Source organism: Pseudophryne corroboree, chromosome 12 (assembly GCF_028390025.1).
Source record: "Pseudophryne corroboree isolate aPseCor3 chromosome 12, aPseCor3.hap2, whole genome shotgun sequence".
In the NCBI taxonomy this organism is placed as follows: Eukaryota; Metazoa; Chordata; class Amphibia; order Anura; family Myobatrachidae; genus Pseudophryne; species Pseudophryne corroboree.
Genome location: NC_086455.1, coordinates 144,159,421 through 144,187,002, shown reverse-complemented (window position 1 = coordinate 144,187,002; position 27,582 = coordinate 144,159,421). Strand labels below are relative to the sequence as shown.

Genomic DNA, 27,582 nt, shown 5'->3' with positions numbered 1-27,582 from the left:
GCGCGCTATGCGCGCCAAGCTATCTATTCTCCCTCCAGGGGGGTCGTGGACCCCCAAGAGAGAGAAAAGGTGTCGGTATGCTGGTTGTCGGTATACTGTGCGCCGGGATCCCAACAACCGGTATACTGAATACCACCCCCAGATATTTATTACTTAGCACAACCGATATACATTCAAATATATTAGCACATTGTGCTGTGTGTATGTGCGGTCGTACACTGGTTGCAGAGGCCGCCGGTGACTGACATCACAACCGGGAGGCCATAACGGCAGCTCAGTTGTGACATCAGACACAACACATCGGGCCAACCATCGGTAAGTGTGTATGCACTTATCGATCATCAGATAGGTTGGTGTACCCAGCTTTCGAGTACAGTTTGGTTTTTGTCAGCTGAAACAAATCAGCTTTTGACTGGGATTTTGTCTTCTTCTGAATAAGAAGGAAAGACAAGGACTTAATGACAGTATCTCATACTGCTTTGCTGATCACAGTAATGACCTGTCATAAAGAATATTTGCAAGATATAAATGAGGACTAACTGAAAATAATGCATCACAACAGAATATGAAAAAAATTGGCTTTTTCTAGAAAAATAAAAACCAAAATGTTTTATAAGATTTCACTTCACACAGATCTTGTGTGTCATAGACAGATTTGTGCAGCTTGAAGATGTGTGTGTGTGTGTGTGTATATATATATATATAAATATATACATATACACACACACACACTCACAGCAATATGGTTAACTTTCTATATTCTAACAAGTCCTCCAGGAGTCTACAAAAAATACAAAGTTACAAATAAATTAGGTCAATTGATAAAAATGTACGTGGGAATCACTCAACCTGAAAATGGACAGGAACCATGGTTTATACTGTAGCTGGATGATGCCATTTTGGAAGGTCAGAGCCTATAATTTTTTTTTTGTTCTTACAGTATATCCAACACAAATAACAAATCGACATTACCTATACAAAGGGAAATTAAAAATGTAATAATGGATTCTGTGACATAGTCTTTTACAGGGGAGCCGCATCCCCCCCCCCCCCCCCCTTCACACACACAAAAAAATCTCTTACAAGCTATCTAAAAACAAACAAACATGAGATTATGTATTAAAACCTTCACTTGGGCTTTAAACGTACACTGAATTATTAATTGTATAAAATGTGGTCAGGTGGCTCCTTCACTATAAAAGAACCCGTCTTTCATGTTTGTAACGGGATGTCAAAATTGCATATTGACTTGTTTTTAGAAGTGGTTATTTGGTATGATCTGCAAAGTAGCAAAAACTTTTCTGTAAAGGAAAAAAAAAAAAGAGAAATAGTTTCCACTGACATTGTGCAAAGTGATTGTAAAATTAGCATTTTACAGACTGGAAGAGAGATTGTACAAAAAAACACAAAGTATAAGAAACATTTGCAAGTGCAAGCTTCAGTGTGCGACAAATGACTGCAAAGCCGGTAGTAACGCTGCCCTATTCTACAGGAACTTGCGTCGTCTCTAGCTTACAGAGACTATTTATACAGGGATGGGTTAACAGAATGAGTGTCAACAAGGTCAATTTTAACATTGTCCATGTCAACCAAATGTCATCATTCCTACAATTGACATGAGAATGTCCATTCATACTTGTAGACTATGATAAAATTTCAACATGTTACAATATCGACATATCATTGATCTGGGGTGGCCCAGTGGTGGCTTACATACTCCTCACGGCTGCATAATGGACATCACAACTGCCGACATAGTGGTGTCGAAATTATTGTCGTTGTTTTAAGTACATCTGATTTGTACAGACCTTTTTTTTGCCATGTCAGTTTTAGGCAGAGGCAAACTCAAATTCTACCCTCACATTGCATTTAGCTCATTAGATATGGGAATGCTCAGCAAATCTCTAATTCTCTACTAAAAAGAGGTTCACAACTTCCTTTTAAGGTTTAGAAACTAAAGAGGAAGTATTGTGTTTTTCAGAAGGACTATGTATCATCTGTAGCTCAATCTGAGGATGTACTGTCTGCTAGCATTTATTACCCCTCAACTGTTCCCAATTTAACAACTAAAGATGGGTCCATGTTTATCTTGGGTGGTCTTCTGTTTGCCGGCGGTCGGGCTCCCGGCGCTCAGTATACCGGCGCCGGGAGCCCGACAGCCGGAATACCGACAATTATTTTCCCTCGTGGGGGTCCACGACCCCCATAGAGGGAGAATAAAATAGTGTGGCGCGCGTAGCGCGCCACCGTGCCCGTAGCGTGGCGAGCGCAGCGAGCCCGCAAGGGGCTCATTTGCGCTCGCCAAGCTGTCGGTAAGCCGGCGGTCGGGCTCCCGGCGCCGGGATGCTGGTCGCCGGGAGCCCGACCGCCGGCCAGCCGTAGTGAACCCGTTTATCTTGACCTTTAATAGGATTAACTGAGACTGGGCAGTCGGACTTAATCCCCCCCTGCTGTATTGACTCAATCCCCTGCTGTACTGTTCTCTGTATTGTATTGCAACTGAGAACAATAGATGAAGGGTTTATGTTAATAAACCATGTTGCGCCTAGGTGCAGCAAACTAGCCAAGATAACTGTGGACCCATCTGTACCATCATAAAGACAGCTTTAATTCAACTGAAACTGTAGCAAGCAGCCTCTTTAATAACTTTCCCAAACATTTCTGCCCACCGTGTCCAGCTAAATAAAAAGAAGGGCCAACAGTGCGGATCTCCAGCGCCCCGAACGCGAGTGATGAAATAATGCAGCATTTGTTAAAAGCCTGTTCAGTTTCCCTTAAGCCAAGTCAATTTACTATATACATTTTTACCTATCAACCTCTATATAAAAATGTCCAAAGCAAAGCAGTTCCATTAACACTCAACCTCCTTTGTTACCAGTGCAAATGTACAGTAGCACTCAATAGATAAGCATCAGAATTCACAAATGGCAAAAGGTTTACATAAAACTCCTATTTGTCAATATCACAGATTTCATTTCTTTTATATAGAATTATTATCAGTTACTTATATAGCGCCAGCATAGTCTGTTGCGCTTTAAACTATGTATTTTCTCAGTGTTTTCTGCACCATGAACTTGTCAAGTTTCTGCCTTATGAATGCATACTCTAAATAATTATTGCATCATCACTGAAGAATGACCAGTGAAGACAAAGAATGCCAACATCGATACTTCCTCTTTAAGGGCTAAACTGTAATATGTGTGACGTTACCAATAACGAGCCTTAACTGAAGTAGGTTAGGTTATGGAGCCCATACATCTACAGGACAATTCCCAGTTCTGACAATGCTGATCAGTGATCAAAAACACAGACCAGTGATCTGTTGAAGAATCAACAACAAAAAGAAAAAAATTTTTAAAAGTCCCAGACTTGCTAATCCTAAATAATTTTTTGGTCAGAATAGGCAAATTGAGGACTTCCAACACATTTGAATTTCCCTGATCCTCTGACACTGGCATCAGGAGAACTGGGAATTACCCCAATATGCCACTGATGTATGATCCCCATTAGACTAGCACTCTTTCCCCAATCTACCTACACTTTACCTACTAAGGGGTATATTCAATTAGGGTTGAAAACTGCCGTCTGTCTAAAAGACGGCAGTTTTCGACTTTTTAAGGTCGAATAGTGATTCGACCTATTCAGTCCCATCAGTTTTTATTTGACAAGTCGTGGAATTCGACTTGTCGAATAGTACGTGAATCGGCGGTATAGCTGCCGATTCACGTACTTTTGAGTGAGACGGGGCCAAATTCGACAGGATTTGGCCCCGTTTCCGACCATCTCAGTCAGACATAAAAAAATGTCGTACTGAGATGTGGGACCCAGAGGAGGTGGGGCGGGGGGAACCGCGGGGAGACGGGGGGACAGCCGCAGGGCATACAGGAGAGAGCAGCGCTACAGAACAGCGCTGCAGCAGGATGTCTCACAGCAGCGTCCACCCGGCTCCAGCAAGTGAGGTCACGCATGCTGGAGCCGGGTGGACACTGCTGTGAGGTCGGGCGGCTGTGAGACGTCCTTCTGCAGCGCTACTGTAACGCTGCTCTCCTCCGTCTCCGTCTGCCCGCGGCTGTCCCCGCGGCTCTCCTCCTGCTCTGGGTCCCTCATCTCAATTCGACTTTTTAAAAGTCGAATTGAGATGAGATTGAATAGGGGTTGTCGGATCCATTCCAGCAAATGCATGTCAGAATGGATCCGACCCTAATTGAATATACCCCTATACCTTTATCCAGCTTCCTTGGGTTTTGACTGCAATACTCCTTATTTGGGAAGGCAGAAGTGTAGCAGATCCTAGAGAGGGTTGTCAGTGCCAACCGATTGCTTAGCAGCACCATGAATTCAACGATACTATAGCAAGTGTAGTCTTAGCCTTACAGTTTTACGGTGCCCATACCCAATGGGATTTTTGCAAATACAGAACATATGGTTTCAGTAACACAGATGATCCTGATCATCACAAGACGGGGAAACTGCCTGTAGATATTAGTCAGTACGGCTGCATCTGTAAGTGTCCTTGTTTTGCTGTGATATGATGCCGTCTGCTCGGCACTGAAACTACCTGAGCACCAAATTATTCTGATATGGGTAATACAGCAAGTGATATGTCTAACTGATTCACTGTATTGGCCAGTGTGCAATTAACTTTACTCTGGCTACAATACAATGTATCCAGCACTGTATACAGTGAGTGCACTATATTAGAAGAGCATAATACACATTTGTTTCACATTCTAAATGGAGCCTGAAGCGTCCTGAAAGCTGGAGGAAGAAGATGCCATGAGCTTCATAACAAGCCAAAATGTCTCTTAGGCACTGTTACAGTAGGAGACACATTCAGCTAAAATGACCAATTTGGTTATGTTAATACTGTACAATATATAAAATATATACAACCCCAGGCCTTTATTACAAAGGCTTCGATTTAGCAGGAAACAATACATGATATCCAGTGTTTTCAGTTTTTTCTTTTCTTTTTGAAGTTACCCAGCAAGCCTTTCACAAGCACTATAGTCACCAATTGACTTAGGGGTCTATTTACTAAGCCTTGGATGGACATAAAGTGGCTGGTACTTTATCCCCCTCCAATCAGTGTCTAACTACCATGTCACAGGTTGGGTTTGAAAAATGATAGTTAGGAGCTGATTGGCTGGTACTTTATCTCCATCCATTAGACACTGCGCGATGTATAGTGACTTTCATACTTTAGCATTATAACATCTTTCATAGTGTACTTGGGACCTAGTATTTGCACTTTTCTGGCAATCGTGGCAGTGTATATTAGTACAATGTTGCTCAGTGGGACTCATGATGTAACTCAAGCATATCTATCACCAGTCTCTTTTTATAAATTATAGTGTTCATTCTAGCACCCTGCACCTTTCAAATCCTGTGCAGTTCCTCTTTTCTGCCTGGGGTGTCGCTCTCTGGTGCGTCTCAGCACACACAGGTCTGTATCACAGCACTGAGTAACAGATCAGAGTGTGCTGAGAAGCACCACAGCAAAGAGCGACACCCCAGGCAGGAAAGAGCAACTGCACGGATTTTGAAAGGTGCAGGGTGCTAGAATGAACACTAGATTAGCGTCATGGTCACATTGGTATAGCACATATATGATCCAGAGTAATTGTACTTTCTGCCATTAGCACATTAGCAGTGCGAAAGAGATGCAAACTGTGTAAATTACTAAGTTAAAAAGACGCATGGCGCCATTACGGATAGGTGTACACATTTATGTATCTTTATAATTTAATGGTACATAGACATCTATGTGTTTTGGTGCATTCTTTGTGATGCACTGAAACAGGCAGTAAACACCAACTGACAATGCACCTTGAATATTTCATGAAAACTGTATAGCTGCATATGGACCACAAGCAACAGCAGATTAATGCGGGTTCCGTTAAGTAAAGTCGCATAATTCACCAGAAATAACCAGAGGTGGAAAGAAGTTACAGACTGCATCCTTTGAATTTCTGTAGTATTCAGTCTCATTTTATTACTGCATTTCCCCCAAAACTGTAAAAGCCCTATATAGTATGCTGGCACAATATAAATAATTGTTAATAATATTTTCAGGTCATACCATTGAGGAAAAGCATCTGTTACGAATACTGGGATTGGGGTCTAGAAACAATTGCTAAAAAATAGGGAAGAAAAGCATAAGAAGATACAACTTAATAGGAAGAAACTACAATTTACTGTATGACTGATATCAAGCATTTGAGTCTCCTCTTTTAACCACTTGCCTGGCATAGGCATATGTGATACGACTGCTGCCAAGAGTCTGTTACTGTGCTGCCCGGCGGTGTTCCCCTCTGTTTGGACTTCCTCCTGCTGCAGCACCCTCCTCCCCCGCCAGAAGTGTTGCAGCGGCCTCCGACCGCCAAAATCACTCCCAAAATCATGCCCCAGAATGCCTTGTGAGCTGCATTAAGGGGCGCATGTGCCGGAACTAACTGTGTTTGGAGGGGAACACTCCCTTCCTCAGAACATCGATGCTGATCTCTGATGATCAGACCCCCGTTGCGCTCTGCAAAAAGGTGAGGGGGAGCATTTCTTGGCGATGGGGGTGTGTGTTTGTGGGGTTATGACGCCCACAGTTTGTTTGGTTATATATAGTTTGTTGCCTCTTGGCCAGCACTCCACTACTCAGATAGCTGCGCCCGGTGCCCGTCCTTGACCACTTCCAATAGTCATGTGTAGCAAACAAAATCGGAGGCCCTCCAAGGTTAATAAATGAATTTCTTGCACTGCTATGTATGAAATTAACTTATTAGCCTTGGAGTGCCGTCGATTGTCTGCTGTATAGCTGGGGAGTGGGCTGTGCCCCAGGAATCTATTACCAGTAGGGGGTGGTATTGTTGGGGATTATTTTGCCACGGGGGTGGGAGGTGTATTTCTATTTGGAGAGGGAAGTATTTTTACAATAAGGGCCTATGGACACAGGGGTGGGGTGCAGAATACCCCCAAAATATGTATTTTGATAAAATACTTAAATATATTTAAAATCTATTTTCACCTATTAAATAAAAAAATGAATGACAATTTCTGACTGCTTTTTTTGGGGAAAAATGTCAGTTAAGGGGTTAAAAAGTCAAGAGAAGTATTCAAGCTAGCTTTTGCTCTGATGTCTGACAGAGAGAATATTGGGTAGCTTGCCTTAGGGGGTTGGTTTTGTATAGGACAGTGTGTCCCACTACTGCATCTCAAAGAGGACTTGGAATCCCTTCCTGAAAACACTTTATTGTATACGGTTTCTGGCACTTTTTAAAAGAAACTTCCATACTTGATTGAAACTTTTAAACTTCTAGTTTAAACACTACGGGCACTCTAATCTTCGGAATATCTCTGCTGTAAGTACATTGAGTCTTCTGCCCATCCGTCTGTTCATGCTTAGAATTTAGCCCACGTACATGCCAATAAATCACACGTAGGGTGATTCAATTTGTCTCCACATATGCTGAAGTCCAGTTAGGCCTGAAATGAGCCTGGTGTGTGTGGTCACCCTTAAAGGAATGGGACTCTCTCCAATTAGCCTATCCATATAATTATTTCACACGTTTCATAGCCGTCCAGCCCAAATTACCTTATATAATATTCCTATGCTGCCATGTGAGCAAGCTGCTGTATCATTCATTACTACAGGAGGGTTTTCAGGGGAGAGGAGGGAATTATGGGGACAGAATAAGCCAGACCGAGTAGCCTGGAAGTGGGTGAACTCATCTGTTATTGCAGCTCATTATAGTAGTAGGAATGACTACATAGTAACATTTATGTAATGACTCCACGTGATTAGAAGCTGTGTTAGCATATGGCTACTCAGAACTTCAATACATCGACTGATCTGAGTCCAATGCTGTATCTTTGTATGCAGCTGCTCGGACTTACAAAGCTGCCTGAGGGCGTATCAACTTAAAGCCAGGCAGGTGCAGCATTTAGATATTTTCACACAGTTGCTGTGTACATCTCTATATCAGGCCCAGAGTGTGCACATCATTACAGAGATGGCTCTCAGTAGTGCCCCAGAAGTTTATCTTACAGCATCACATTTATCATTCTTCTCTCTTTAATAAGGAAGGACCTGGTAAGGTCACATTAGACGTCAGCATGTCCAGCACACTTGCTGATAGTACTGGCAGAAGTCATGGGGTCATCCCACAATTGAACGAGGCACTCAAATCAATGCACTCAAATAATATAAGCTGGTACTAGGTAAGAAGTGGTGAAAACAATTTGCTTGAAGCTAAACAGCAACTGAATGCATAGCACCTGATTTAGAGCTAGCCACATCTCCAGCCGCATTGTGCGACGCAGATTGTTTGCCCATATTCAGTATGGGCTGCATCTACGCTGGGTGCACCGCTCCAATACATCCAGTTGTCATCACCATCAGGTTCACACCTGCCCAATCCTGGCTGCAGATGCCTCTGAAATTGCTGGAACTTTGCGTGCACTTATGACACAATTCTGACTACATGAACAGCAGCCAACCTAGTGTGAATGCCCTGATAGGTCACAGTTATACTCATTTAGCTGCAACCGAATATGTGAATAGTTCTCTCACTGGATCCTGACTGGAAACCAAAATAATTGGCACTACTGCTGGGTGCTGCATACAGAACTTGTCATAATAGTGATAAACAATCACTTTGGGGTGAATCAGAGGTGGATGTTGTTCTGATTCAGTTGGAAATTAACAATGTTTTCTGTTCAGCTCAATGGTCTTGCGATGTCGGTTGCAGTGTGGTTCTATTATCATTAACAGTTACTTACATTGCACCAGCATATTATGTTGCACTTTACAATTAAAAACCGTAAAAAAAACAAGACTGGGTAACAACAGACAGAAAGGTAAGAGGGCCCTGCTCACATGCTTACAGTCAATAGGGAAGTAGGCATTAATACACAATGGTAAGTGCTTCATATTGCATATTGGTCCAGCCACATTGCCGAGGATCTAGACCAGTGTGGTTGCCAAACTCAAGTCCTCCAGGACACCAAAGGGGGAATTCAAATGTTTGAAAAGTCAGTTGGGTGTCTGTTTTTTCCTGTCTATTAGATAGGAAAAAAAACAGACACCCAACTGACTTTTCAAACAATTGAATATCCCCCCAAAAGTTCAAATTTTCAAAGACTCCTCACAGAATCACAAGTGAAATAATTAGTCCCACCTGTGAATCTTTTAAAATGAGTCAGTGATTGATGATTACACCTGTGCACCTCTGGATGACCTGGAAACATGAACTGTTGGGGGTACCCGAGGACAGAGTTTGGGAACCACTGCTTTAGACCTAGGTTGACTGACAGGCTGCAGACATTTGGGGGTGGTGAGAGGGATTCAGTATGATTTCCAGGCAGTCGGAATCTCGGTGGTCGATATAGCGACGCCGGAATCCAGACAGTCAAAATACTGACAATGAGCGCAGCATGTGCCCTCGCGGGCACGCTTCGGGCTTGGTGGCGAGATTCGCTTGCCACACTATTATATTCCCCCTCGGGTGGTGGCGTGGACCGCCACCCTAGTGGGAATACCAGGCGGCTTTTAGACCGCCGGCATTTTGACTGCTGCCAGGATTCAGACGTCGGTATTTCGCCACCAGTAACTTAACTGCATCCAAAAGCGGAGGCGTTAAATATGTCTTTTAGGCTGGCCATACACTATACAATTATCTGGCAGATAATCTGCCAGATCTGGCTGGTTGGAATAAAAATCTGGTAATGGATGAGAGAAAATGACAATTGACCATTTGCTCCCAAACACTGGAAAATTTATCAAAACGGTTGTTCAGACAAATTGATCAAATCACAGCACCCACCACTGAATCAGGCCCTCCGTCAGTAACTATTACAACACTTATGACGCTACTAAAACACTGGATAGACTATAAGCAGTGGTAGGACTCCTGGTTCCTTCAGCCATGAATATCTGTACCAGCAATCTATTGTTCTCCTTTTTAACAAATGCTCAAATTGCAATCACTTGCTCTTAATTACTACAGAGGGCAATGTGCCATAGCAGACATTAAACTACCAGGGAGTACATACTCCTACCGATGTTACCCGTTCACTAAAGGTTTAAATTAATTTATTTTGTCTCATTCCTGCCAACATACAACACATCAGTTGATATGTCAAAGTACTTTTCTTTTTTTTTTAAGTAAACAAACTGATTGGTATACAAGGTCTAATGCAGAGGTTCTCAAACTCGGTCCTCGGGGGCACACACAGTGCATGTTTTGCAGGTAACCCAGCAGGTGCACAGGTGTATTAATTACTCACTGACACATTTTAAAAGGTCCACAGGTGGAGCTAATTATTTCACTTGCGATTCTGTGAGGAGACCTGCAAAACATGCACTGTGTGTGCCCCCGAGGACCGAGTTTGAGAACCTCTGGTCTAATGCTTAAACAGTCTGAGCACGTAGCACACCTAACCTAGCAGAACGGCTGTATGGAAGGTTCACGTTTGAATTAATCGGAAAATGCAAAAATATCTATTTGCTTTCTTACTATATTAAAACAATAAATAAAAAAAAGCCAAGAATACAAAAAAAACTTAGATATGGGAGAATTGTTCTAAGCTACATGTTGCTAAAGGCAATATAAAATACATACACTGAATTTTGGGAGCCCATTTGTCTGGAGCAGGCCCGTGTGTCACGTGACAGAAAACAATTCTATATTGGATTGCCACACACACCTTGTATGAGGCTCACCTCATACAAGTGACTCATAATGCAATGTTACCCCCAGTGGTATATTGGGAGTACTGCACTAGAATGGCATAGACTAATATAAAGATCATATTTACAGCTGCTCCGGAGGCTTCTCACCAGTAATACACAAAAGCCATGCATTCTTTAGGGAGAATAATCAGACATTTTTTTCTTTTGACTGTAGCCGTGGTTCAGAACGACTGAGCTTTTTAAATGAAAGAATTCTGTACTTAAGCTAATCACCTATGCAACTGCATTACTCAAGTTTATTTATACATAAAAAAAAAAAAAAGTTGACATTCTTCACAATTTTTATAACAAGACAGACCGCTGGCATCAAGTGCTATTATAGAGTGGAATGTCTTACAGTCCCAGATCAAAAACTAACTTTGCTCTTGTTTAAAAAATAGTGTCAGAATTTGTACACTCCAGCTTGTGACAGACCATATGGATTTCTAAAGCACATTGCTAAAACACAATCTATTATCGTATATGTACATCCAGTTACTTATGAGAAAATCGCCAGTGATTTAGTCTCTGGGAAAAAAAAATTTCTTCCCACAAATGGCAAGTGCAGCAACACAGCCGTACACTACTTACCCAATTACCCACCGCCGGCTGATGGAGCCGAACAGAGATTGTGCTTGGTATACACTAAAACTGATTAGCTGCTCAACTGAAGTCATGGAGTATGGGACCCTAGTCTGTTATCGACGTAATGGCAGCCCATTTCAGTGAAAATCATTTTTTTTCTCCCAACATTTATAATGGAATTGCTAGATGACACTTTGAAATACTTTGTAGTGTGCCCATCATGTACTAATGCCAGATTCAGCTCTAGTATAGATAGATTATTGGGATTCTGTAAACAGCTAATACATTTTTCAGTTCCCAAAGGGCTATCGGCCAATCTTTGTAGTAGTCAACAATCTCAACAGGAAACTTAAATAACTGACACCATGCACCGTGGCTGAGGCCCCACTGATCACCTCTCAGAGTGCTAACATCTGTTTCACACAACATCAAAATCTGATGATCACTATAATCACAATTTAGAGATTGTAGTTTTATACGGTTTGATGGGTATTTGTATTGCAGCTCCTTAAACAGAACTAAGCCTAACTTGGCGGTCCAACACTGGGCAAGGTATCCTCCATGTGATGTTTAAAAGCCTTCTTCTAGATTAAATCATTAAAGAACGAAAGTGGCTCTCCAGCACGTGAATATTCAGGATGTGCATTGTAACCTCCCTGGATTTGTCACTATCCACTTTGTCTTCACCGTAACCAAGAGGAGGGAACCCACTGAGGTTCTGTGTCCAGTTTATTGATTAGCCGAAGGAGTTCCTGAAAGGCCTTGTCTAGGTCGGTATTCACAATGGCTGTGTCAAAGTAGTGCCCGTTGTTTTGCTCCATCTCCCTTGCTTTCTCGATGATCTCTCTCAGTTCCTCTGGCTGCAAATAATGGGAAATGTTATAAACAAGCCACATGTGTAGTGATGAGGCAAATTATACTGACTGCCACACACAATCAATGCACAAAACAGAGATTCAGCGTTCCAAAGAGAATTACATTTCTAGACAGCAAGAGAAATCATGTGAACAAGGTATAATGTACATAATTTAAATGCATTTGGCACCTTTCAAAGCAAATGATTTTTGGTTTACAGTTCTAGATTCTCAAGCTATGTTCATATTGATGCAGTGGATAGCGCCAATCACATGACACTACCTCAACATTTATCGTCTGTTTTTTCTGTTCCACTAGGGGAACCGAAGTGTCATTTAAGGCTCAGCTCATATCCACAGAAGCGCCCATTTAGTTCCTCAAGTTTTGTATTGCAAGAACAAGCCTGCTGGACATGAGCCAATCACATTCTGCCGATATTGGAGAGTGCATCACCAGAATAAGTCTTCTCTATTGAAGCCAATTCAAAATCAAAAGAAAAGTGAAATATTGAGATCCTGTCCTGCGACCACAGTTATATAGGCAGTTGATGTCATCCCCAGAATGGTGTATACAACAGCTATAGAAGTCTATAGGATGGGTAGCACTGGATGGTTGCGGTATGAATGGTCGACCATGTTATGGTCGACAGTCATTAGGTCGACCACTATTGGTCGACATTGACACGGCCGACATGGACACATGGTCGACACATGGAAATGGTCGATACATGAAAAAGTCGACATGAGTTTTTTTACTTTTTTTGGTGTCGTTTTTTGCGTAAAGTGACTGGGAACCCCAATTAGTGCACCGCGTCCCCTCGCATGGCTCGCCATGCTTCGGGCATGGTGCCTTCGCTTCGCTCGGCACAGATTACCGTTCCAATCGTAGTCCACGTGGATCGTAAAGTATGGAAAAGTTCCCCAAAAGAAAAAAAGTTAAAAAACTCATGTCGACCTTTTCATCTGTCGACCTTTGATGTGTCGACCTTTGATGTGTCCATGTCAATGTCGACCAATAGTGGTCGACCTAATGACTGTCGACTATAACATGGTCGACCATCTGAACGGATACCGCACTGGATAGGCTATGAGTAAAGTAATAACGTTTACAAAAGGACTGTGCAATTGGAAGAATGGACAAAGAAAAAGGACAATTAATTCAAACACAAATACAAGCTGTTAAATATACAGATATAGTATAAGGACATGTTCTTTTTGTGCTAAATGAACTTCACTAGACACTACAGACCCTTAAAGCGATAAATCAAACATTCTGAGAAAACGTATTCACATTATCTGGTCTGGATGAACTCCTGCACTTGATGACTCGACACAAGTCTTCAGGTCCCGAAAAAGTTGAAGTGCCTATAGGAAATCCAGTGGGACTAGGACCATAACCAGACAGCATATGCTGCTAAATAGTTCAAACTAGAAGAAATCAAGATACATGTTGCCAGTCACATGGGCTACTTTAGATACACCATGTTAGAGAATGTATCTAACTGATGAACACTATGGGGTATATATTCAATTGAAGTCGAAAGCTGCCGTCTGTCTTGTCGAAAAGCACGTGGATCGTCGGAATAGCTGCCGATCCACGTGCTTGTGTCAAAAACGGGGCCAAAACCAACAGGTTTTGGCCCCCTTTTCAACCATCTCACCTCGACTTTAAAAAAAAGTCGAAATGAGATGGGGAGAGTAGCGCCGGGGATGGGCAGAGCAGAGTCGGGGACCGGGAGAGCCGAGGCGGGGACCGGGAGAGCCGTGCTAGAGGATGTCACAGCCGCCGCTCACAGCAGCGTCCACCTGGCTCCAGCAAGGGAGACCTCGCTTGCTGGAGCCGGGTGGACGCTGCCGTGAGCGGCGGCTATGATGCAGGGACAGAGAGGAGGGACTGGAGAGGCGGAGAGTCTGGGGGGGGGGGGGGGGGAGAGGCGCGGTTAGACGGGGGAGAGCAGCGCTACAGCAGCGGCTAAATGAATGTTGGAATGGATCCGACTTCAATTGAATATACCCCTTAGCCTCTAATTTACATAACTGGCCCTGTGTTTCTCTTGTGTAAAGCAAGGTGGATTCAACCTTTCATTTATTCCTGCTTGGTTTCAAAAATGTAAATAAAAATAAAATATGTAGCAAAATCTTTGCTAGTAAATGGAACACACACTGGATCTCTTACCTTTGGATTTCTACCTTCTTTTGCTAGTAACGCACGCAACCTCTCCTGGGACGGTGGAGCAATGAATATAATGTATGGTTTTAAATCTGAATTGCGCAACATTTTCAGGACCTGAAAAAGATAAAACAAATGATTTACACAAAACTCGGATACTTGTGGATCATGTATTATAAAAAAGAAACACAAAAATATATCAGTAAACGGTCAATAGTTAATGCAAGCCATATTTGTAGGTCAAACCATCACATTTTAATGAGACTATAAGGCAAATGCAACAAATCACCCTCTTGCTTTCATTTGTCTAACTTGCACTGACTAAACTAGTCCAGTACTTGCTGTGGATTACATTCCATTGATGCCATTAGCACCATGCAATGAAATAATGGTCTGTACTGTATATAAACAGATTAGTGTAAGAAACTACGATAGCATATCTTTAAAACAGGTGGTCTTCAGTTTGCCGGCTGTCGGGATCCCGCCGCCGGAATCCCGACAGCCTGCATACCGACACTCATTCTCCATCTTGGGGGTCCACGACCCCCCCTGGAGGGAGAATAAATAGCGCGGCGTGCGTAGCGCACCACCGTGCTCGCAAGGGTCTCATTTGCGCTCACCACGCTGTCGGTATGCCGGCGCCGGTATACTGGTCGCCGGGAGCCCGGCCGCCGGCATACAATACTACACCCCTTTAAAACATAGTACTTGAGGTGCAAAGTGGCAGAAATAACTGTATGGTGAAAAGAGAAATGTAAGCAGTTTCAGTATGAGCGCACGTAATACTGTAACACATCAGCAGTCTAGCCCAACTCCTCATACCCAAGGCATTCAACATTAATAACTGCCAAAGGTCACCCATGGCCTGATTATTTGTCTTTCAGATGTGTTACTGTAAGCGGGGAGATCAAGTACAGATTCATAAGAATTGCAAAAGCAAACCACAGCTGTTGGTTGTATGTGCTTGCTTATCACACTCCCTAAATCCTTAATAGGCTGACCAAACACAAAGCAATTTTAATTAATGACCTCCCAACTTTATTAGTAAAAACAGAACCGACATTCCTGATCTATACTGAAAACTAGTGACCTTTGCTCTTGCTTGATCTAAATCTCTGGGTGACGCCTAATGCAGACTCTACAGAGGGATTCTCATACACCTAGCCTTAATACACCATGTGACGTGCTGCACCGCGTCTTTTTCATGTCTATTTGAACGAATGTGCGTGTTAAGTCACAAACGGATGGTGTAATGATTACCATTACTGCCTCCCACACTGAGGTAATAGGTTCCATTCCCACCATAGCCCTAACTGTGTGGAGTTTGTATATTCTCCCCGTACTTGCGTGGGTTTCCTCCCACACTCCAAAAATATACCGGTAGTTTAATTGGATCCCAACAAAATTAATCCTAGCGTGAATGTGGCGTGTACATGTGATAGGAAATATAGAGTGTAAGCTCCACTGGGGCAGGGACTGATGTGAATGGGCAAATATTCTCTGTAAAGCGCTGCGGAATGTGTGTACCCTGTATAAATAACTGGTAATAAATAAATAAAGCGATGCGATAAAACCTTGTATAACACTTGCGAATGAGTCCGAATCTGTATACAAAACGTCACTTGGCGTAAAAAAAATTGCATTGTGGCACTTCGTACAGTATATAGATTCAGACTGATAAACAAGTGTTGTATATTAAATTAATCAGTGGAGTCTTGTGAAGTGGTTTTGTTGCATTGCGACTGAGATGCACATTTGCGCAAAAGTGAAAAACAGGAGTGTGACAAACGCAATACCATTCTCTGGCTGTTCTGGGTTGAGTCCAGAATCTCCAAGCTCCGTCCTCTGCCAGCTACAATGCAGGGCGCCTGGTCTATGTGAAGAACCAGTGGAAATCAGCCGACGAAAGTTAAGAGGCATGTCAGCAGTCTATCTACGCATGCACAGCAGCAAGCAGTTCCAGGGCCTGGTGGTGGCAGCAAAGTACCCACCCACTGTACAGTGGGTGCAGTCAGTAACAGGCAGCTACTATTGACCCAAATAAATGTGTGATCGCTTGGAGCAGGCAGTGAGGCGCATCTGGCCATAAAAACGTTTTACTTTTACTGTAAATATGCCAAGCCGAATCTCTCATCAGCTAAGAAAAGGACAACAAATTTCTAAACGCCATCACGATAAATTGAAGCAATAACATTCACATGTTGGATGCAATATACCCAACATGGGATCTTAGGCTTGCTGACATGTCAGTGTTACTGAAGGGTAAAGAAGGATCGTGTCACAATTATATCACTGGTAGCGTAACTTTTGCACGCAGCACTTAGAACATATGTTATGATCGCACACACACAGGCTTCAAGAAAACAGTGAGTATCCAGAGGCTGTATCGGTCTGCTTTCTCCAGAGCATAAATGAATGTCAAGTGACAGGGCGGGTGCCATTTTACGAGAGAATTATATATTTAGAGAGCATGCTTTATTTTATTTTTTACTTTTTAAGATGTGTGCCTTAATGACCAAGAAACTTTTTTGTAAAGCATTCCTCCTCTCTTCCTCATTCATGTTAAAACATCATGTATTTCATGAGAAAGCTCCCAGCAGCCAGAGCCATCTTAACATATAGGCAGACTGGGCAGGGGCCTTCGAGCAGGGGTCGGTGGTGGTCACTCAGCCTGCAGCCAGACAGTAAATGGCTGTCAGATGTCTGGGGCTATCCACCCATCAGAGTGCTGACAGCCACTCACTGTATGGAAGCATGTGGAGAAACATGGCCGGCCCCAGGAGGGGCATGTTGTGATTTTTGTTGTAATTGGTTCCAGTGAATGGGTGCGAAGGGGCCCCAGTGCAATGCTTTTCCACATGCCTACAGTGCCATTTAGGCAGCCCTGCCAGCAGCTCAAATTATAGGAGATTTTTTTTTTTTTTTGGGGGGGGTGGGGGTGGGGTGGAGATATGAACTGTTCCTCCACTTATGTGATAATGAGAACAGCTTGTGACAGAATATTTTTGTTTTGAGGGGAATGCAGTCAAGCAGCAGGCAGAGTATCAATGCAGGATTATTATATTGCTGACCCATTTGTCCAGTATACAAGGATACTGGTCCACAATGACGTGGCTTGGGAAAGATCCCAGAGGGGGTATTAAATGCCATTTCTGGGGACAGTGTATACTCTCTTCTATATTTCCCCATCCACATCAGGCAGAAAGAGAATGGAGACCTTGAAAGCAAGGAGCTAGAAGTAATGCCTCAACCACCAGGGGGAGCCTGGGAGGAACTCTCGGTGAGGGAAGAAAATATTTTCCTGTGCCAATATGATGACAGAAAGTAGCCCCATGTATTAAGATTACCAATAGTGTGCAGGCATATTGCCTATACTTTGGCCGTTATTGTGTGACTTTTTTTTACTTGTCCCTTTAAAAATGGCTTCAGGGCATGTGGCTGGTATGTGAACGCTATTTCTACTGGTTTTTTTGGTATGTCTATGTCCAAGTAACCAGAAGTGTGAGTCACAGTGTCCCCCGCACACTATGGTTACCAAACGCCTCCCTATCCACAAATCAAAACAGTCACAGGAATGTGAACAGTCACAAGGTATATGCATATTTATCACATGCTTCTATGAAATGTCTAACTTGGAATATATATCCTTTAAAACAAATTCTTTAGTTTTAAAGGGGATCGTTATGGAATACCGGCATACGGGAGGCCGGCAGTCACTATACCGACAGCGTCATCCCACACACCCGAATGCCGGCAGCGGGACCAGCAAATCTAGACCCCTTGCAGGCTTGATGCGCTGCGGGCACGGTGGCTCACTTCGCTCGCCACAGGTTCTATTCTCCCTCTATTGGTGTTGTGGACATCCACAGAGGGAGAATCACCTACCTGTCCGGTATTCCGGCAGCAGGCTTGTACCCCTGTCGAGATTGTGGCATCGGTATTGCAACGGGCGGTATTTTAAACGCATAACTCTAAAATGATATCTACTAGATTCTTAGGGAGAGATTCAAATGTTTGAAAAGTCAGTTGGGGGTCTGTTTTTTCCTATCTAATAGACAGGAAATAACAGACACCCAACCGACTTTTCAAACATTTAAATCTACTCTTAAATACATTTTAAATATACTGTACAGGCAACATTATTTATAATTACTAAACGTAACAATACAAAATGGGAAGCTTAATATTATGGCAGAGGTTTGCAGTCCTCAAGGCACCCTAATGGTCCAGGTTTTAAATATATCCATGGCTGAGCGTAGATGGTTGCATCAAATTGATTGAGGCACAAATTATATCACCTGCGCCCAAGCTTGATTATCCTTAACACCTGGACTGTTAGGGTGCCTTGAGTTTAGGAACCTCTGTATTATGAGTATTTTTTTTGCTAAAAATGCCCTTAATACTTAGCTTTAAATAAGGTTTGATACATTTAAAAAAAGGGCAGACTAGATGGGCCAAGTGGTTCTTATCTACCGTCATATTCTCTGTTTCATATAATAGTGTTCATGCTAGGCTGTTTTAGCAGGAGGGAGCCGCACCCTGCCCGATTTTTTAAGTGCAAAATCCGCCCTGCCCTTTCTGCGGCGCCCTGCTAGAACAGCCGCCCGCTTCCTGCCCTCCCAGCGTGTAAAGATGCCGTGCGCATGCGCGCTGCATCCATTCACGATGTGAGAGAGCTTGGGGGAAGCCCACGCACGCCCCCAACAGTGACGCCGCCGGCCGGCCACGCCCCCTGTATTAACGTCTGTGGGCTGAAAGGCCCACTTTTGTTAAGCGAAATGACCACGCCCCCTATTTTGCATGACCACGCCTTTTTTGCGCACGCACCCACTTGTGCCCCTCTCAGTCCAGCGCCCTGCCCAAATGCTAAAGTGAACACTATATAAGGCACATAGCTCTGAGTTCAGGTCTCTGTGTGGCTTTGGCCCCGTGCTCTCACCTGTGTATGAAGACTTAAAAGGCAAATCTTGCCAGAATTAATGACTTGTCGCACTGAGTCAACACTGGTGCCATACATGTTCTTCTCATGCTCCCCATACTCGATGAACTTGCCGGCAGCCAGATCTGCTTCAAACGTTTGTCTTGACACAAAGTGATAATCTCTCCCTGCTACTTCGTTATCTCGCCTATTTCGCGTAGTATCTGGAAAAAGACACAAAGCAGACAAGCAGTCAGCAAAGTTCATTTAATACAGATATAACCAGATCATATGCTATGATAGGCAATGCATGACTCACTGACTGATGACCTTTGTTAGATTGAATCAATATCATGTTTGTATTGGGATAATGGAATACAAGGCTCACAGCAGACTCATAACTATTATTCTGTGACTATGGAGACAAAGAAGCACCATTAACACCATTAGGTGCAAGATTATTTCAACTACTTAATAGTCATTAAAACTGAAGCTGCAAAAATATATTAAAAGAGTATAAAATAAAAGGTATTGCAACAAGTTTGGTGTTGCTTTCACCATCTCCAAGAGGTGATAAGAAGTGAAAAATCCCTATTTATTCACTTAACTGACGATTTTTCCCCCAAAAAAACTGCTCCGAAATTGTCAGGGTTTTTTATGAGTGAATTCGGTGAAGAACATGAATTTAACCCTATCCAAAATGATTTTGGTTAAAAAAAAATATATATATTTTTTTATTTTTAAAAATAATATTTTTTCAAACATCGATCGGGAACATTGCGCCTTTCATTTTGAAAGCCAGGACAACCTCCAGGTACACAGGGGGGCTTGAGGGGGGATGGGTTAATTTACAGTATCCCAATGGTTGCCATTGTCTGCAGCCGCCTGAGGGAGGGCCCTACCTACTGTAGCTAAGGATCAGCAGTGATCGGCAGCACGGCAGAGACAGGGGGAGAGTGCAGTGAGGCAGATGGACCTTCCGGTCCCTCTGACAGCAGCAGGGTAGGGAAGTTTCCCTTCCCTGCTGCTGCTAACACTATTTATCTGACTGTTCGCATCCTGTGCGACCAGGTCAGATAAAGCACTTACAGGCATGGTCGCATCTGATGCCACCATGTCAAGCAAATGGTTAAAAGTACAAATATGGGGATTTGGTTCAGAACCTCTGGGACAAATTAGGCACTTAGGAGTTTATAATTACTTTTAATTGGCCAATAATGGCATGTCATTTTTGAAGCCAAAAAACGCAAAGTGATGAAAATTGGGGTACAAGGTACGGGACAGGTATACTGGGGTGCTTTATTATTATTATCCTTTATTTATAGGGCGCCACAAAGGATCCGCAGCGCCAATTACACAGCACATAATCAAATGAGCAAATAAGAAAACAGCACTTACAGTTCAAGACAATATATGACCGGTATGGAAAACCAGGGGTTAGGTGCTATCAAAGGGAGTATGGAGTATAGGATAGTGTAAGTAAGAGAAGGAAAGGCACCTGAGGAAAGAAGTCCCTGCTCTTGTGAGCTTACGATCTAAAAGATGAGTTGGACAAGTGTTTTTAGGCTTGCAGGTGGGAGAAGTCTTTTTATATTTTTATTTTTAAGTGCCTATAAAATGACCCAAATATAAATTTATATCCATTTTTATTACAGATGTGCGGGTTCGGATTTACCTGGTTTTATCCGGATCTCAAAATGGTATCTTATTGTCTCTCGGATGTCATGTGTTTTGGATAATCAATAGAAAAAATGAGTATACTGTAAATCCAAACTTGTGTTAATTTTGGCACTAAGAACCGAGTAAATCCGAACCCGCACATCTCACATTATGTACCCCTAATTTCATGAGAGCACTTCTTTTGCTGAAAAAAAAATAGCTTGCTATAATTAAAAAACAAAAAATGGATATAACAGCCATATGACCACATTTAAGTACACCAAATACTTTTATTATGGCCACTTAGTCTTCCATAATACTTTCCTACAAGTTTGACTTTTTTAGGGGTACAGGCAGATTTCCCAATCTTCTCCTCACTTCTCTCTAGTTTTCCCGGTTAGAATTATTGTGCGAATCCAGTTTTCACAATTTTGGAATAGGATAGGTGCGAAAAACTGGAGTGCACATACCCCAATAAGCCATTTTTGCTCCAATTATCGTGCGATAGATGGAAAAAGTTGGCCTGCGTTAAACTGCGGCTAACAGGATACCCCTCTGTGTTATAAACGGTGACAGGCTGCGGTTTATGGGGCACTGTCTACAACGGTGCAGGACCCGTTCTGCACATACACAGTATAGGTTGTGTACATGCACAGGTGCCCCACCACTAGAGATGTACGCAAACCAGAATTAGAGGAACCACAGCAGCTTCTTGCATGTGATATGTTTTGTTCAACAGAAATACATATGAAGTGTTTGTTCTATTTCATTCTATTTTAGAGGTGATTTTGTTTGATTTTGAAATGGATAACCTAAACCCAACACAAAGTCACTAGTCAAAAATCAAACAATCTTTAGTAAATGTGGGATTTTATGAGTGAAAAAGAATATCAATTGGATTTGATTTCAGTTGATTTAAATAGAACTTAAAATCGAATACAAAATCGAACATTAGTAAATATACCCCTTAATGTCCTGTCTACTCTCACAGTCCTATAAATGGATTCGTTTATCAATGGTTAGCTGATAATGATGTCTTTCAGTCAGGTAGACGACATAAAATAAGTGGAGCAAGACCTATCAGCAAATGAGATCTGACTGCTGTGTGAGGCTCTTGTAGACTTGTGATTCTGAATCAATAAAATATCAGTAATAATAAACACTTAGGGGGAATTCAATTGTACCCGAAAAGTTTTTGGATGAAAAAAAAAAAAGGTATTTACCATGATTCCCCCCCCCCCCACACATTTTTTTCAGACAATTCAATTGCAGACTGTTTTTTTCACCAGAAACCCCCCCCCCAAAATAATTTTCAGACGAAAAAACCCATAGGATCGAGGAAAAGTTCACAAATCAATGTGTTTTGAAGCTCTGATCGCGAAAATGGGTCATTTACCGCAGGACTTTTTTCTTCTGCCTCTAGGCAGGTGAAACCCCCCCCACCCCTATAGTGCCAACTTTAGGGCTTATTGGGTAGCCCCCAGGGGATCACTTAGCCACTGTAAATGACTGTGGCTAACTTAATTTCCCCCTTAATGTTTGCAATAATGATACTGCACTGGGGTTTATAAGCAGAAATATTTAGGTATCCACTATGCCTGACATGCTAGTTGTCTTTTACAAAAGATCTAGTCACAACATATTTCTGGAGAAGATCTGAACAGACATTCTGATGGGGAAGGGGCTTATATACACACAGGAGACATCCTGTCTGTTATCCCAATTCAGTGCACTGTCACCACTGGAGACATCCTGTCTGTTATTCCAATTCAGTGCACGGTCACCACTGGAGACATCCTGTCTGTTATACCAATTCAGTGCACCGTCACCACTGGAGACATCCTGTCTGTTATACCAATTCAGTGCACCGTCACCACTGGAGACATCCTGTCTGTTATACCAATTCAGTGCACGGTCACCACTGGAGACATCCTGACATCCTGTCTGTTATACCAATTCAGTGCACTGTCACCACTGGAGACATCCTGTCTGTTATACCAATTCAGTGCACCGTCACCACTGGAGACATCCTGTCTGTTATACCAATTCAGTGCACCGTCACCACTGGAGACATCCTGTCTGTTATACCAATTCAGTGCACGGTCACCACTGGAGACATCCTGACATCCTGTCTGTTATACCAATTCAGTGCACTGTCACCACTGGAGACATCCTGTCTGTTATACCAATTCAGTGCACCGTCACCACTGGAGACATCCTGTCTGTTATACCAATTCAGTGCACAGTCACCACTGGAGACATCCTGTCTGTTATACCAATTCAGTGCACCGTCACCACTGGAGACATCCTGTCTGTTATACCAATTCAGTGCACTGTCACCACTGGAGACATCCCGTCTGTTATACCAATTCAGTGCACCGTCACCACTGGAGACATCCTGTCTGTTATCCCAATTCAGTGCACCGTCACCACTGGAGACATCCTGTCTGTTATCCCAATTCAGTGCACTGTCACCACTGGAGACATCCTGTCTGTTATACCAATTCAGTGCAGTCACCACTGGAGACATCCTGTCTGTTATCCCAATTCAGTGCACTGTCACCACTGGAGACATCCTGTCTGTTATCCCAATTCAGTGCACTGTCACCACTGGAGACATCCTGTCTGTTATCCCAATTCAGTGCACTGTCACCACTGGAGACATCCTGTCTGTTATCCCAATTCAGTGCACCGTCACCACTGGAGACATCCTGTCTGTTATCCGAATTCAGTGCACCGTCACCACTGGAGACATCCTGTCTGTTATCCCAATTCAGTGCACCGTCACCACTGGAGACATCCTGTCTGTTATCCCAATTCAGTGCACTGTCACCACTGGAGACATCCTATCTGTTATCCCAATTCAGTGCACCGTCACCACTGGAGACATCCTGTCTGTTATCCCAATTCAGTGCACCGTCACCACTGGAGACATCCTGTCTGTTATCCCAATTCAGTGCACTGTCACCACTGGAGACATCCTGTCTGTTATCCCAATTCAGTGCACTGTCACCACTGGAGACATCCTGTCTGTTATCCCAATTCAGTGCACCGTCACCACTGGAGACATCCTGTCTGTTATACCAATTCAGTGCACTGTCACCACTGGAGACATCCTGTCTGTTATCCCAATTCAGTGCACCGTCACCACTGGAGACATCCTGTCTGTTATACCAATTCAGTGCACTGTCACCACTGGAGACATCCTGTCTGTTATCCCAATTCAGTGCACTGTCACCACTGGAGACATCCTGTCTGTTATACCAATTCAGTGCACTGTCACCACTGGAGACATCCTGTCTGTTATCCCAATTCAGTGCACCGTCACCACTGGAGACATCCTGTCTGTTATCCCAATTCAGTGCACTGTCACCACTGGAGACATCCTGTCTGTTATACCAATTCAGTGCACCGTCACCACTGGAGACATCCTGTCTGTTATCCCAATTCAGTGCACCGTCACCACTGGAGACATCCTGTCTGTTATACCAATTCAGTGCACTGTCACCACTGGAGACATCCTGTCTGTTATACCAATTCAGTGCACTGTCACCACTGGAGACATCCTGTCTGTTATACCAATTCAGTGCACCGTCACCACTGGAGACATCCTGTCTGTTATCCCAATTCAGTGCACCGTCACCACTGGAGACATCCTGTCTGTTATACCAATTCAGTGCACTGTCACTAGCCTCATTCAGCAACATGTAATACAAAATCAGTACAATGTCAAACTTGAAGTTCAGTCATAACCAACTTACACAGATTGTAAGCTCGCAAGAGCAGGACCTTCTCCCCTCATATGCCTTTCCTTCTCTAACTTACACTATCTTATACTCCATACTCCCTTTGATGGCAACTAACCCCTGGTTTTCCATACTTGTCCTATATTGTCTTGAACTGTAAGTACTGTTTTGATTATTATGTACCCTGTAACGTGCACTGCGGATCCCTTGTGGTGCCATATAAAGGATAATAACAATATGCTATTAATAAGTGCATTTGTAAAGATTTTGATTCCAGCAATACACATCCAAGCCTACGTGTGTCACTGTTACTGCTGAAGAACAATAAACTATCACACCCCTCACCTCAAGCACACAGAGAGCACCTATTTTGTGCCATTAGTAAAGGGTGCCTTTGGTCAATACGTGTCCACCACACACCACCTAGTTGCTATGAGAGATCTTATTTACAACATATGTTATCCTATGTTTACAGATCAAATGAATGTACCTGTTGCTGCAGTGGGAATAGAGGCAAATACATTTTCAAGACCCAGAGCTCTTGTATGCCAGAAGGTCCACCCTATAACCCAGTGGGGCTTCTAATGATGCCTCCTGAATTCAAATGAACGCTTAAGGGCTTCAGAAACATCAGAAAGACTACCAACTCCCTGGACAAAACTGCCACTGAGTGTATAGTTGTGTCCTAAAGGGACCTTTAGTATTAATAAAAAGGTATTTTCGGTTTAGTGGCACTTTATATTTATATAAGTGACTGCATAAGAGGACAGTTACTTTACCTACGAACTGCAGCCATATACTCTATACAGTAACAGGAGAACTAAATGCTATTTAACTCAATATGTGGAACCCACTAGTCACAGTGAAGACTGTAACTACGTAATATACATCCATGATGCAACAAAAAGTTAGAGAACAAGTCTGACATGTAAAAAATATCAAAGTTCTCTCTACAATTAAACACACGCCTAAATTTCAGGTGCCCTCTATGAACCTTGCTTTGGTTCTCTCTGGAAAATCCTGCACTTAAAAGACATTTCTCCTTTCTTCCAGCGCGGGGACACGTGACCATCTCAGTACCCATGGTGGCTAGAGAAGAAAGTACTTACGGGGTACAGCAGCGGCAAATCTGTCAGCCTCGCTGTTCATCAACCGCAGGCGCAGCTCAGTTTGCCCGCAGTTCTGTGGCCCTATAAGAACTATGGGCCGCTTTCGGTTGGCTGGCTGGTGGTAGAGGGACATTTCTTCATATGTTAAGATTTCTTCGTTGTCGTAATCTAGAGAGAGAGAGAAAGTGGGTTGAAAGTTGTCTGCAATTTGTGATTTTTACTGCTAGAAGAGTATTACACAAAAGGAACAGAAACGGTGCAGACGCGATTGCATGCCTTTGGTAACTGTAGACGTATTTATAACTGTATGGGAAAATAACTTCTATTGAATTGCAAAAGGTTGTTGTTGTACAATGGGGCCTTGGGATTGTCTCTAACGAAGGTGTTATATGTGTAAAGTATTTGTCTCATGTATACAGAGAGTATTCCTTACGATGCCTTAGTTTCTTAAAGGGGAGACGTACTTAGCCTTGGAGAAAGATAAAGTGGAGAGAGATAAAGTATCAGCCCATCAGCAACAAACTGCCATGTCACAGGCTGGGTTTGAAAAATGGCAGTTAGGAGCCGACTGGTTTATAGTTTTTCTCTCACCACTTTATCACTCTGCAAGGCTTAGTACATCTGTTCCTAAGGCACATTAGTAGGTACCCAAATTAATTAGGCAGATACTGAAATACTTCAGAGGTCTCTGACTGTAAGGCACAAGAGAATACGTTGGTGCTGGGACATTAAATGAGGACCCTTACCAATACCTCCATTCTATTGTGCAAAATGCATGCAGTGCCTCACTGGTATAGAAATATGTGTCAATAAAAACTATACTCAGCTTTAACACTTAACATCGGACAATTCAGAACAAAGAACTCCCTGCCGCTTTTTTTTACCAAGTTTTAGGTCAATTCTAATGGTACAGTCATCAATAACATACCGGATATTTTATATGGGATTCTGTGCGAGTCTAGAGTCTATACACTGAAAGGGTGTCTGAGTAAAAGGAGTTCCACACCTTCTTACACCGTCACTAGGTGCCTGCACTATCTGTCTTAATTGGACACACGTCTAATTAATGCTACCACTGTCCCTCATGATCGAGCAAGTAGTCCTTCCATTACGGTTATCTCTAGGATCTTACGGCTAACCTCCGGTGAGGCTCATAAACGATGCATTTCTACCACATTATGCCATCACCTTTTACAGTGCTTTAAAGAGAAAGACATTTGAGCTACCCCACTTCCTTATCCCTATCTGCCCCCCCCCCACACACACACACACCATCATTTTTGTTAGCGTTGTATAAAACTTTTTTCCTCTTCTTCTTGTTTTTCTTCGCACACCACAATTTTCCTGCAACGAGAAAGTCAGGTATTAGCCACAGAAGAGGTACGCGGTGTCTCCTCCACACCGTTATATGTGACAAACGCACAATAAGGCTTTGTTCCAAATCTGCTTCTAAACACAAGAAAGACTGCATTGCTGACACGTTTCTTCTTGCTAAGAAAGCGGTTTTAATACAACAGTTCAAGAATATAAAACATGTGTACACAGCACTAATTATATATGTGTAGCAGCTTAATAATAAAAAGAACATAGAAATGAAACGGAATGAGCGCTATAGTGAAAGGTGGCACCTGTAAAGATAGAAAATATTAGGAGCATACAGTATGAGTGGACATCCAATCCAGAGCTCTCCTGCCTGGAAGATGGAACCATTCCAGTCTTTCCGTATCTGATACGGCAGCAGGATTTCTCAGTCCTGTGAAATAAACGACTGTCCGCCGCTTCAATCCACGGAAGCCACGGACAGCCGTTTATTTCATA

At 42.9% G+C, this 27,582-nt stretch overlaps 1 protein-coding gene across 2 annotated transcripts in view; it reads right to left on the bottom strand.

Moving 5' to 3' along the window:
* Positions 1-2,380: 2,380 nt before the first annotated feature.
* PALS1 (protein associated with LIN7 1, MAGUK p55 family member) overlaps positions 2,381-27,582 on the bottom strand; it is a 110,353-nt gene continuing 85,151 nt past the window's right edge. For both annotated transcript variants that reach the window (XM_063948149.1, XM_063948150.1), the window contains exons 9-13: positions 27,037-27,108; positions 25,765-25,932; positions 19,272-19,474; positions 14,339-14,449; positions 2,381-12,168 (exon numbers count right to left, since the gene is read on the bottom strand). In XM_063948149.1, the coding sequence (XP_063804219.1) occupies positions 11,992-12,168; positions 14,339-14,449; positions 19,272-19,474; positions 25,765-25,932; positions 27,037-27,108 (731 nt within the window). In that variant the 3' untranslated portion in view covers positions 2,381-11,991. The remainder of the gene's footprint in view (positions 12,169-14,338; positions 14,450-19,271; positions 19,475-25,764; positions 25,933-27,036; positions 27,109-27,582) is intronic.